The sequence below is a fragment of the Ranitomeya variabilis genome, chromosome 4 (assembly GCF_051348905.1).
Source record: "Ranitomeya variabilis isolate aRanVar5 chromosome 4, aRanVar5.hap1, whole genome shotgun sequence".
Classification (NCBI taxonomy): domain Eukaryota; kingdom Metazoa; phylum Chordata; class Amphibia; order Anura; family Dendrobatidae; genus Ranitomeya; species Ranitomeya variabilis.
In genome coordinates this window covers 304193836-304206451 of record NC_135235.1, presented here as the reverse complement: position 1 = coordinate 304206451, position 12616 = coordinate 304193836, and the positions used below count along the sequence as shown (strand labels likewise).

General features: G+C 41.2%; 1 protein-coding gene across 1 annotated transcript in view; it reads right to left on the bottom strand.

Annotated features, from left to right (window-relative positions):
- Positions 1-12616, bottom strand: part of RNF207 (ring finger protein 207) — a 68153-nt gene that overhangs the window by 7749 nt on the left and 47788 nt on the right. The window contains exons 6-12 of the mRNA XM_077257491.1: positions 11028-11103; positions 8683-8808; positions 5444-5490; positions 4657-4729; positions 2425-2493; positions 2271-2339; positions 1933-2054 (exon numbers count right to left, since the gene is read on the bottom strand). Of these exons, the coding sequence (XP_077113606.1) occupies positions 1933-2054; positions 2271-2339; positions 2425-2493; positions 4657-4729; positions 5444-5490; positions 8683-8808; positions 11028-11103 (582 nt within the window). The remainder of the gene's footprint in view (positions 1-1932; positions 2055-2270; positions 2340-2424; positions 2494-4656; positions 4730-5443; positions 5491-8682; positions 8809-11027; positions 11104-12616) is intronic.

Genomic DNA, 12616 nt, shown 5'->3' with positions numbered 1-12616 from the left:
ATACAGCCCCTATGTACACGGATATGACTACTACAATACTGCCTCCTATGTACAAGAATATAACTATTATAATACTACCTCCTATGTACAAGAATATAATTACTATAATACTGCCCCTATGTACGAGAATATACCTTCTATAATAATGCTCCTATGTACTGGAATATAACCACTATAATACTGCTCCTATGTACAAGAATATAACTTCTATAATACTGCTCTCTATATACAAGAATATAACTACTATAATACTGCTCCTATGTACAAGAATATAATTACTATAATACTGCTCCTATGTACAAGAATATAACTACTATAATACTGCCCCTATGTACAAGAATATAACTACTATAATACTGCCCCTATGTACAAGAATATAACTACTATAATACTGCTCTCTATATACAAGAATATAACTACTATAATACTGCTCCTATGTACAAGAATATAATTACTATAATACTGTCTCCGATGTACAAGACTGTAACTACTATAATACTGCTCTCATATACAGAAATATAACAACTATAATGCTGTCCCCTATGTATAAGAATATAACTTCTATAATACTGCTCCTATGTACAAGAATATAGTTACTATAATACTGCTCCTATGTACAAGAATATAACTACTATAATACTGCCCCTATGTACAAAAATATAACTACTATAATACTGCCCCTATGTACAAGAATATAACTACTATAATACATCTGAAGTTTGCCAATCAACACCTGGATGATTCTGTGAGTGATTGGGAGAAGGTGCTGTGATCAGATGAGACAAAAATTGAGGTCTTTGGCATTAACTCAACTCGTCGTATTTGGAGGAAGAGAAATGCCTATGACCCAAAGAACACCGTCCCCACTGTCAAGCATGGAGGTGTGCGAGGGTTGCTTTGTATCTCCCAGGATGTGCATAGAAGAGTATTACACCAGCTGGAGTGCATTGCAGTCACAGGCAAAGCTGTGGCTGCAGTGCGAAATAAAAGTAAGCGTGGACCTGGTGAAGTTATTTGACCAAGGCAAACCCGTTAAGGGCTTTTATTTTTGGAGCGAACTACAAAATGGTAGTGGGGCAGTTCACTCCCTCCAGGCCAGGTTTAGGGTTTGGTGTGTCAGTGTTTGTTTTGCAAGTGACAGAGCAGGTGGCTCTGCAACCTTCAGCTTGTGTAAGGTAACACAGAGCCAAGAGCAGCAAACTCCTGGCACCTCGCAGCGTGATACGGTGGTGCAGTCGCCCTCGGCAACTGGTTTCGGATACGAACTGTTGTGATGCCCTGGCTGCGATCCGGAGGATACCGTGTGCTGTTCATTTTGTGAGTTGTTTGGACATTAAATATGTTTGCTGTGTACTTTCCTGGGTCACTGCCTCATTACTGCACGGTGTGAACACTGCGGCACTACAACTGTAATTGATCCGATAAAATGATAATAAACGAATACAGTAAAATGCTAAAGTAGCGTTTATTCACTGCTGGCTTATATTGCACTCTGGGAAGGGGTGTCATTTCAGTTTTCGCCCCGGCATCAGGAAAATTTGCCTTGCCGCCAACAGGATAATGATCCTAAGCATACCTCGAGTCCAGCAAGGCTTAGTTTCAGAAGATCTGGAACACTCTGATGTGGCCGTTACAGAAAACACAAGATTCTAGTCATTATAATAAGATTATAGATATAATAAAATAATTATAAGTGTCCTGGGGGCCACTGCCCATGAGAAACTGGCTCAGATTCCTCAGTTACCATGCCAGAAGTGGCGTCTGGCTATGCATCTTGTTTGAAGTAGGTCATAACAGCCAGAGATGGTGAATAATTCTGAGATTGCAGTAATGAATAAAAGTGGATTTGTGCTGAATTTGGAGAAACCACTTGTTATATTAGTTGTGTTAATCTATTGATGTTGAGAATATTTATCAACTAGCAGTACTTACAGACATCCATTTCCATGTCCTGGGGCCCCACATGTGCCGCTCATGCTGCCTGCACGCCGAATGTTGAACATTAGCAGCGGCTCCAGACAACGAGCAAACTCAGCCGTATAATCGGTATTGATCTGCAATTCACACCAGGAGACATTTATTGGAATTTCCAGCAACGTGTAACAAAAAGATCTGCAATTTTCTAATGTGTTGTATTTCCTAGTTACAAGATCACTGCTTGATGTCAGTGAATGGAAACATTTAATTTATTTATATATTTATTTTTGTACAGCCAAAGGCTGAAAACCTTTCACAGAACAATTCTGCAAATGACGGACAACTGAACCTACCTTGCTGCTCTGCGATGGTCGCAAACGATGTGGAAGCTTTACAATTTTCTGCAGACGTTCCATTAGTTGCTGTCAAGACGTATATGAGAGTAGCGTGTGAAAGCCTTTATATATATATTATATATATATACCCTCATGATATAACGAGACTTACATAGCCAAGGTCCAAGAACTCCGCCTTGTTAGCGGAGCTGAGAAACGCAGAACATGTCACCAGATGGACCTAACACACAGAAAAAGAAATGCTCAAAGAAATACCTGTCTTGTCAGAAAATCCCTTTAAGCCACCAGTAAACACAGCAAAAAAATAAATGCAAATATAAATAAATATAAATAAATACAAATCGAATTTAAGTTCTTTTTTTTTTTAATCAGCTGAAACTCACAAATCCGAGCAATATGCAATTCGCCTAAAATTACCACCACACTTTACAAAATATTACAGCCGCCAGAGAAGGATTACATGACTTAAGAAGCCCCTGGTTGAGCTTCCCCATAATGCCTTTCAGCGATCACGTCACATGGTATAGCACAGCCAGTCGGGAGAGACTATCATAGGCTGTATAAAAGCCGAAGCAGGGAATGCAGCAGCCGTTTTATGGTGAACCTGGATAGTGAGGAGTCATCACAGCTTAGCAATCGAGATAAGGAAAGAAAACCTTAAGACACTGAATAAACTGTAGAGATAGAGTGTGACAGCACAGCAGTGGAGAAGATTAGTGAGTCAGGAAAATAGAATAATACAGATTTCATTATTAGAGAGTCTGATATTCTGGAGCATGGTGGGACACAGAGCTGGCAACATAAGACCTTATAACTCCTCCATGTAGTTGTCCTACCAGTGGGGCAATAAGCTACCGGTTTTAGTTACTGTTCAGTTTGGATGTTGTGGATAGCAGTCAGCTTGAGGCTATGTTCACATGCTGCATTTTTGCAGCTTTTTAAGCAAAGTGAAAGCTGCTTTTCACTGTACCAGCAAGTGCTATGGGATTACAGAAATCTCATGCACACAGCACACACTTGTTTTTATTTCCTGGCTGAATTGGATAACTATAGCATTTCTTAAAACTGCAGCATGTCAATTCTTTCAGCGGTTTTACAGTGTTTTTAAACCCATAGAAAGTAATGAGTAAGTGGACTACTGCAACTCTCTATTAATTGGCCTCCCCCTCACTCGACTGTCCCCTCTCCAGTCCATCCTTAATGCAGCAGCCAGGGTCGTCTATCTGGCTTATCGTTACTCAAACGCGTCCGCTCTTCGCCAGTCATTACACTGGCTGCCCATTCATTACAGGATACAATTCAAAGTACTTGTTCTCACCCACAAAGCTCTTCACAGTGCGGCACCCCCTTACATCTCCTCCCTCATTTCTGTCTATCAGCCTAACCGACCGCTGCGCTCTGCAAATGACTTTTGACTAACCTCTGCACTAATCCGTACCTCCCACTCTCGACTCCAAGACTTCTCCCGTGCTGCACCAATCCTCTGGAATGCTCTACCCCAAGATATTAGGACCATCCACAACTTGCATAGTTTTAGGCGCTGCCTCAAAACACATTTGTTCAGAGCTGCCTACCACATTAACTAATCAAGGTCATTTTATGTTTGTGTGTGTGTAGCCCTTTCACTATCTCCATCTACCCCCCACCCCCTGAAGATGGCTGGACCATCATTGGAAATACATAATTGTAAATACACACCTGTACTTTGTATCTCCCCACCTCATTGTAGATTGTAAGCTCTCACGAGCAGGGTCGTCTTGTGTTGCTTTAATTATTGTATTGTTAACATTGTTACTTATGACTGTTGTGTTTGAAGCTGTTAAACTGTAAAGCGCTGCGGAATATGTTGGCGCTATATAAATAAAGATTATTATTATTATTATTATTAAGTGCAAAAAAGCCAAGAAAACAATGAGAAAAGGGAGTTTTGAAAAAAACGCTGCAAAACCCAACGTGTGAACAAAACCTTATTCTACTGACTACAACTGCTCAGCTATATGCCTCTGTTAGTGATATACTGTCTACCACTATTTTATATTTTCAATACTATTGCATTTTTTATTGCCTGATGAAGGGTAATAATTACTCTGAATTGTTGTTAAAAAAATCCACCAGCGCTGTTTCATAGATCTGAGTATAACGTCTCAAATATAATTTCTGATGATGATTATCGTATCCGATATTAACAGTGCAAATCCATTTTTGTACAATTTTAGATTCACATTTGGATAGGAAGTGGTCAGCAGACCCGGAGCGCTCACCCCTCCATCTCCACACAGGGTGTCATGCTCCCCAATACTTTATCTTCCAAGGGGGAGCTCAACAATTTGAGGAATTTACTGTACGTGTGTGACAGATAATGCGTGAATGAATGGTCTCTTACCTGTAGGGTGGGTAGAAGGGAAGCCAGGTGGGAGAGCTGGTCCTTAAAGGCTTTCTCCTTCTCTTGATATTGGCTTCATACATGGAACAAAAAAAGATTTATCACCAATATCGCTTAATAGATCTTCCCGCTGGAATCGTTTCTGCATAATGTGGCCCGTACAGCTTAGATAGCCATTGAATGAATGGCAGATTTACACGTTTGCGCAACATGGCTGAGCGTGCTTCTGTTCTCATTTGGCAGACATTCAAGACACTCAACCCTTCCTTCCCCGACATCTGCTGTCGAGTGTTAGAATGTCTGCTGGTCCCACCAAAATTGTCAGGTTTGCATGACTTTCCTATAATGCTTGTGACCTCCTTAAAGGATTATTCCCATCTTGACAAGTTGTCATCTAACCACAGGATAGGTGATAATAAGAGGTTTGACCGCCGGCACTCACACTGATACTAAACAAGGCCTAGAATCTGATCAAGGCTTTGAAATGTGCTGTTAAAGCTATTGATAGACGCTAAGCGCTGGACTTCTATTTCCGCCATCTTCAGAAGCCCTATAAACAATGTACGAAGTGATGGCTGCTCTCCATTATAACAAGACATTCAAGATGTCCATTCTGAGGATCAGTGAGGGTCCCAGAAGTCGTATACATGGTTGTCTGCACCTGCCCTTAGAGAACACATTGATGTAGAGAATGTGCATGGACTTATAAGAACCATGGTGGAGATAGTGCTGGGTATTTGGTGGCTCTGGGGAAAAAATGTATTACTCCTTTAGTTTAAGTTCTCACCACTGGACGGCTTTCAGGAGGATCTTCTTGCGCTCTGCCAGTTTCTCCTGTGAAGATTACAAGGGAACAAAGAGAAATTAAGTAAGGAGGATTTTACAACTGAAATTAATGTTCTGGCGGTAAAGGTATTAGAACAACAATAAGTATGAAAAGTGTCTTGTATTAATCTGATCCAATGTTGTACTGCCAATGGCTATAGGCCATGCGGCTGCTATGAGGCATGTGAGCCAAGGTACCTGGTGCCATTGCCAGCAGCGGCCCCCCTCCACCCGTCATCACAAGTTTAACTGTATGGGCATCCTGGATGTCGATACAGTTGAAAGCAATGATGGAGGAGGGAGCGTCGAGCACCCTCTCCGATTCTTCTTCGGAACCTGATGTCTCAGCCCAGAACGTGCGATAACATCACTACATGGTGCCCGCTATGCTAAGACGTACGCTTCTGAATGCTCGTTGCAGAGACCGGAGCAGTGGGGGAAGGAGGAGGAGAGGAGAATATTGCATTTTTTTTTTTAAATCAATGAGTAAATTGTGGTTGCCAAAGTACTGCATAAAGGACTATGGGAAGTGCAGTATACTGCATGGAGGATAATGGGGAGTGCATTATACTGTATGGAGGACTATGGGGAGTGCATTATACAGTATGGACTATGGAGGACTATGGGGAGTGCATTATACTATATGGAAGACTATGGAGAGAGCATTATACTATATGAAGGACAATGGGGCGTGCATTATACTATATGGAGGACTAATGGGAGTGCATTATACTATATGGAGGACTATGGAGAGAGCATTATACTATATGGAGGAGAATGGGGCGTGCATTATACTATGTGGTGGACTATCGAGTGTGCGTTATACTATATGGAGGACTATGGAGAGTGCATTATAGTATATGGAGAACTATGGGGTGCATTATACTGCATGGAGGACTATGGGGAGTACATTATACTCTATATGGAGGACTATTGGGTGCAATATGCAATATGGATGACTATAGGGTCCATTATACTATATGGATGGCTGTGTGGGGGTCATTATAATATTTGGAGGGCTATGCAATAATAATAATAATCTTTATATAGCGCTAACATATTACGCAGCGCTTGACAGTTTGCACACATTATCATCGCTGTCCCCGTTGGTGCTCACAATCTAAATTCCCTATCAGTATGTCTTTGGAATGTGGGAGGAAACCGGAGTACCCGGAGGAAACCCACGCAAACACGGAGAGAACATACAAACTCTTTGCAGATGTTGTCCTTGGTGGGGTTTGAACCCAGGACTCCAGCGCTGCAAGGCTGCTGTGCTAACCACTGCGCCATTATAGGGGCCATTATAATATTTGGAGGGCTATGTGGGGACCATCATATACTTTATACGTTATGGAGGGCTATGTGGGGACGATAATACTGTATGCAAGCAATTATACAGTGTAACGGTTTTTGTGGAGTTCATCATGTGTGGGAGTTGGTGTCAGTGTTAGTGATCATACTGTATTGAGGTCACCCAACTTTGCTGGGGGTGTTGAGGGGGATACAGTAAGGTCATCATACTGGTGTGTGGAGGAATTCACTGTGGGGGTATCATAGTGTTTGGGAAGCACTTTTATTGGAGTCATACTTTATGGGTGTAATGAAGAGGGAATTTAGGGCTTCAGTAGGAGGAAAAATACTTTGTAAAGGCTGCAAAATTGTGAGCTATGCTCTTCTGTAACCCCGACGAATATTATTATTTTTTGTTGGGGGAGGCCCAATTAGAACTTCTCAATTGAGGCCCCATGATTTCTATGTACACCCCTGATCTGATCTAATGTGCCAGAGCTGAGAAATCAAGCAGTGACATCTCAGATTAGCCTGGAAGTGGATCCGGGGCGTCCATGTACTGAGAGTGTGTCTCAACAATGCACATCCAGGCTAATTTGCATATAGCTTGATTTTCTCAGTGTTAAAAAAGTTAAAAATTGTGTCTGATCTGCAGATGGGAGGTTATAAAGCAGGATTGCGGATCTGACTGAAGGAACAATTTCAGTAAAACTTCCAATTTTATTAATTGAAATCCCTGGTGTTTGTATGTATGAGTCCAGTGGGCGGGCTTACTAGTGATTGACAGGTATCTCTGCGGCCACAGTCATGCAGGGAAGACTATCAGTCACTAGTAGTGCCGCCCACGGGACTCATAGGCTACAAACACCAGGGATTTCAATGACTAAAATAAAAGTTATACTCAATATTCTCCCATAAACCTCTATATCTCCTATTCATTCTCTGTACTGTGCTGTCCATGCAATGTCATGGGTTCCCTTTAGGCTACATTTACACAAGCGTATAAAAAAAAATCATCCGGTTAACATCTAGAAAAAATGAACGATTTTCCATCCGTATTTTATATATACGGCATCCGTTTTTATACATCAGCAGTTATTAAAATTTACAAAAATGCATTTTCCTCTGTTAATAATGGCAATGTATCCATAAAAATCAGATGCTATAAAGATGATCTCTATGGGGATGCAGGTTTTTTTTTTTGTGCACCCATAGACTTGAATAGGCGAGTTTTATCCGAAATACACGAGAGATTAATGCATGCCGCAATTTTTTTCACATGGACATTTGGCCTGTTAAAAAAAAAAAAAGGCAATGTGAACGATCCTATTGAATAACATTGGTCCAAGTGCTGTTGATTTTTTTTTTTTATCACGGTCAAATAATGTTGTGTGAAGAAGATTCAGAACTCAGGGAATAGAGAATGGAGGATCCAGGATATAGTTAAGGAGATCTCTGCAAGGATCCACTGTCAGCTCCGGACTGCCACCTAGTGACCACTTAGAAGAGCACCGTGTCTGCTCTGAGCATGTTTGTTTGCTGAACTACTTTTGACTTTGTGCACAATTGTAAGTAATCCTAAAAATTCCAAAGCGGAAATAAAAATCTAGATACTGAATTCTAAATTTCCTGCAATGCAAAGGGTCCATGCAAATCGGCTGGATCACATGCAGATGTAGGAGAGCTAAGTTTGTCGTTTGTCTCTGGGTGTTGTTATGTATTTGTTGTATGATGAGTGCTGGCGTGCTTCATTTAGGGTTGTACAGACTGCAGGAAAAGCTGTGATGTATGCCATAAAATACTCTGTAGGGTCATGTAAGATTGGCCACCACTCCTGTGCATGGAGGTCACCGCAGGGTTAGAATATGTGCGACTAGTACTACAACTCCTATCAGCCTGTTCCCAGGGTACCTGCATGCTGCTGAACAGAGTATTGATGGACGTCTCTTCCTCGTTGGCGCTGTTCCGCACCTCTTCAATCATGGCTTTCAGTAGGATAATTGCCTCTCGGGTAGATGTCTGCAGATCCTTCACGGTCTGTACAAACATCCAAAATTGTGTGACAAGTAGCAGCCGCAATTACCAATCAGTTTATACATTATCAAATTCATTTGCATTAACTCCACGTGGTTTTCGGACACATCTTGGCCCTTCTTACTTCTGACCAGCGCCCTAACGGACATCTGTCAATCCCAATAGCACAAGTTTCCCCATAAGTTAACAATGCTGGAGCATCTGTCCTTAGGAATCCGCAATGGGCAATCTCCTTTGCTATTTCTCCTGGAAATGTATGAGAAAATCGACAATATAGTCAGACCCCACATATTCTACCACTGCTAGCACTGAGTGAGCGAAGCCAGTGGTGTAGATATAGGGGGTTCAGAGGAAACAGTTGTTCCGGAGGAGACCAAAGTCTTTTTTTTGCTACTTAAAGGGGTTGTCCATCCTTAGGCTACAAGGCTGCAGTCACTCTGTGTGACTGTAGACTTGTGACAAATCACAGATGCGCGCAGAGATAATTCTCGGTAGCCTAGGTATGCGACTCCCATAGAGGGCGTCTATGCCTGGATGCAATCAGTAATAGGGAAAGGTAGAAGATCCAGTTTTACAAACTTTAAAAAAAACCAACAAAAAAAAAACATATATTTTTTTCATTAGCAAATAATAGTAATCTAGTGGAAAAAAAAGGTAAAATTCCAAATTCAAAGCATGGCTGCAAGATCCATGGAGAAGGCATAGTGTAGATCTAGGTTCTGGTGCATTTACATAGTGGTCAGATCCGGTCTGCACACCGGCAGCCTAATTAATGTGTTCAGGAGACATTAGTATCTACAGAGGTCTGTGGAGACGATCTGATGAAATAGAGGGCGTGCAATGGTTAAACTAGGTTCCTCTTCACCACCATGGGAGAATGTTTGAAGTGCTCTAATACAATTTACAACATAATATATGTTGGAAAAATAAGAAAATATGTTTCAATAAATGTAAAACAAACATGAGTTTAGAACTAAGATTGGAATATATGATAGCACTAACAAAATTGCAGAATGCGAGTATGGCAATATAGCCGAATAATAGCACCAGCAAGGTTATCATAAAAAAAATGGCCTGCTCATGTTATAGCAATGATTGTAGAAGGAAAGGAGAGAGAAAAAAGCAGCAAACATTGTATAATAATATCAGAAGACACAACATACCAATATGATGAGCATATTATACCATTTCTATAGGACAACCCCTTTAAGAAGATACCAGTTTTATAAATGGCCCACACCAGGTGAGGGATTCACCTTTTCTTTTTTTTTAAACAGCCTTCAGCTTGATCTCGAATCATGGTGATTTGATGGATGAACACTCTGTAGGAAGATCGATCTTGTGCAAGCCTACATAGGTCCACCAGGGTCTTCTCAGCCATTATCTTGATAGTATTAAGCCATCCGGTTTCTGGTCTTCTTTTTCATCTTGTTCTGACCATGATGTCCTTCTCCAATGATTGCTCTCTTCACATGTGTCCAAAGTAGGCAAGTCAAAGCTTGGTGATCCTTGCTTCGAGTGATATGTCTGGCTTGATTTGTTCCAAAATTGGTTATTAAATTAGTTCTTCTTGCCATCCATTGTATTGATAACATCCATCTCTGAAGATTCTGCTACAGGTTATGAATTGGGTCAGGTTGCACCTCTGGGGACAGCCCAATGACAAACACAACTATAATGCTGGATATAGACATGTCGACCATCGTGGTCGATAAAAGACAGCAGATCAGGTGCATGCAAGATCCTAGGAGTATGAGTTCCTCAATAATAGGTCCATATAAACCAGCATAACCTCTAGTTATTCATGCAGTTATTTATACAATTCCAGGAGTAATAAAGGAAGAATTGCATGATATAGAATTCTAAAAAGAAGTCCAAGAAATGTTATTCTATGGGGGATACAAGCATTTATTGCAATAAATGTGTCTCACTGCACCTACATCAGGGCTGCAGTGGGATCATTCTCAGGATCTGCGGGTTCCCAAAGGTCAGCCCCCCAATAATCATAAAGTAAAGCAGAGATTCACTACGGACCCCAAGACTAAGAGGTGACGCCTTTCAACCATATGTGGCTTCAATGCAAACTAGCCATTTTCAGTAGGAAGAAAACTGTCCTTCTAGGAGATGCCTATAGATGGCACTAGAGAGAGTTTTCTCCCTGCTGGAGAAAAGCTAATTTGCATACAGAGAACCGATGAGAAGACTCTATATCTTCCACCTACCGTAACAGCTTGATCCAGCTTCTCGCATCCTTGCAGGTAAGCTGTTTCAATATCAATGCAGTGAGCCCGACTTTCCCTGTAGAAAACACATAAGCACACTAGGAAATATGTTGTTATTGAAAGCAAAAAAAAAAATTTGGGAGACAAGTACTGTGCCCCCTCCGCAGTACATCTACAGGAGTTTTTTCTTGTCTCCCATTTTACATCCATAGCCATTAATATGGAGTTGGTCCTTCAACAACTGTACCAGCTCCGCTCTTCTGGGAAGGTTCTCTATAAGATTTTGGAAGTGTCTGTGGGAATTTTTGCTCGTTCATCCAGAAGAACATTTGTGAGGTCAGACCCTGATGTTGGGGAGAGGTCGGACACATGATCTCTGTTTTAGCTCATCCTAAATGGTTGAATGAGGTTGAGGTCCGGACTCTGTGTGGCTGGTCATGTTCTTCCATATCAAACTTCCCCTCTCCATGTCTGTATGGACCTTGTGGGCACAGTCATGGGGAACAGAAAGAGGTCTTCCCCAAACTGTTCCCACAAAAACAGAAGCTACAATTGCCCAAAATGTCTTGTATGATTAAGCACTGGAACTAATGGGCCAAGGCCGACCCTGGATAAAGAACCCCATAGTTTTATCCCCTTCCACCAAACATTACGGCTGTACAATGCAGTCAGGTGGATAACTTTCTCCTGGCATTCACCAAACCTAGACTCGTCCACCAGAGGTCAGAGAAGTGTGATCTGCCACTGCACATCACAAGTTTCCACTGCTCCAGAGTCCAGTGGTGGCGGCTTTACACCACTCCATCCGACAATTGTGCTTGGTGATGTAAGGTGTTTGTGCAGCTCTTCCCCACTAAAGCCCTAGGAATATTTAGGAAGGAATAAATGTCATGACCTGACTTGTTACACCGCTGGCTCCTATTACAGGTCGCACTGGTATCAGCAAGCTCTGCACCACCAGTCATTCTGTCATGTTAGTAGAGGCAGACGGCACGGAGAGAGGCAGTATGTTATAAACTGGGGGCAAGGCTCCAGATGTTTTTTTCTCCGAGGGGTGAGGAGTTGGATGTTATACACCGTGGGGGCAAGAGGCTGGATGTTTAGGATGAAAGAACTGGGCAATGGGATCAAAAAACTGAGTTCAGTGATTAAGATGTGTCACCCAATACTTAAAGCCCACATAGATAAATATGAGATTTTTCTCTATCCCTCAATTTCTTTCCATGTTTTTCGTCTCATTATTAAAGGTTCTTTTAATTTAATTGGAATTTAGAGAGACAGCTGCAATAGCATAAAATTGTCTTTTACACTTGCATGTCATAAAAGTAGATAGATAGATAGATAGATAGATAGATAGATAGATAGATAGATAGATAGATAGATAGATAAATAATAGATGATAGAAAGATAGATAGATAGATAGATAGATAGATAGATAGATAGATAGATAGATAGATACAGGTGCATCTGACAAAATTAGAATATGATCAAAAAGTTAATTTATTTCAGTTCTTCAGTACAAAATGTGAATCTCATATATTACGTATATAGAGTCATTACAAACAGAGTGATCTATTTCAAGTATTTAT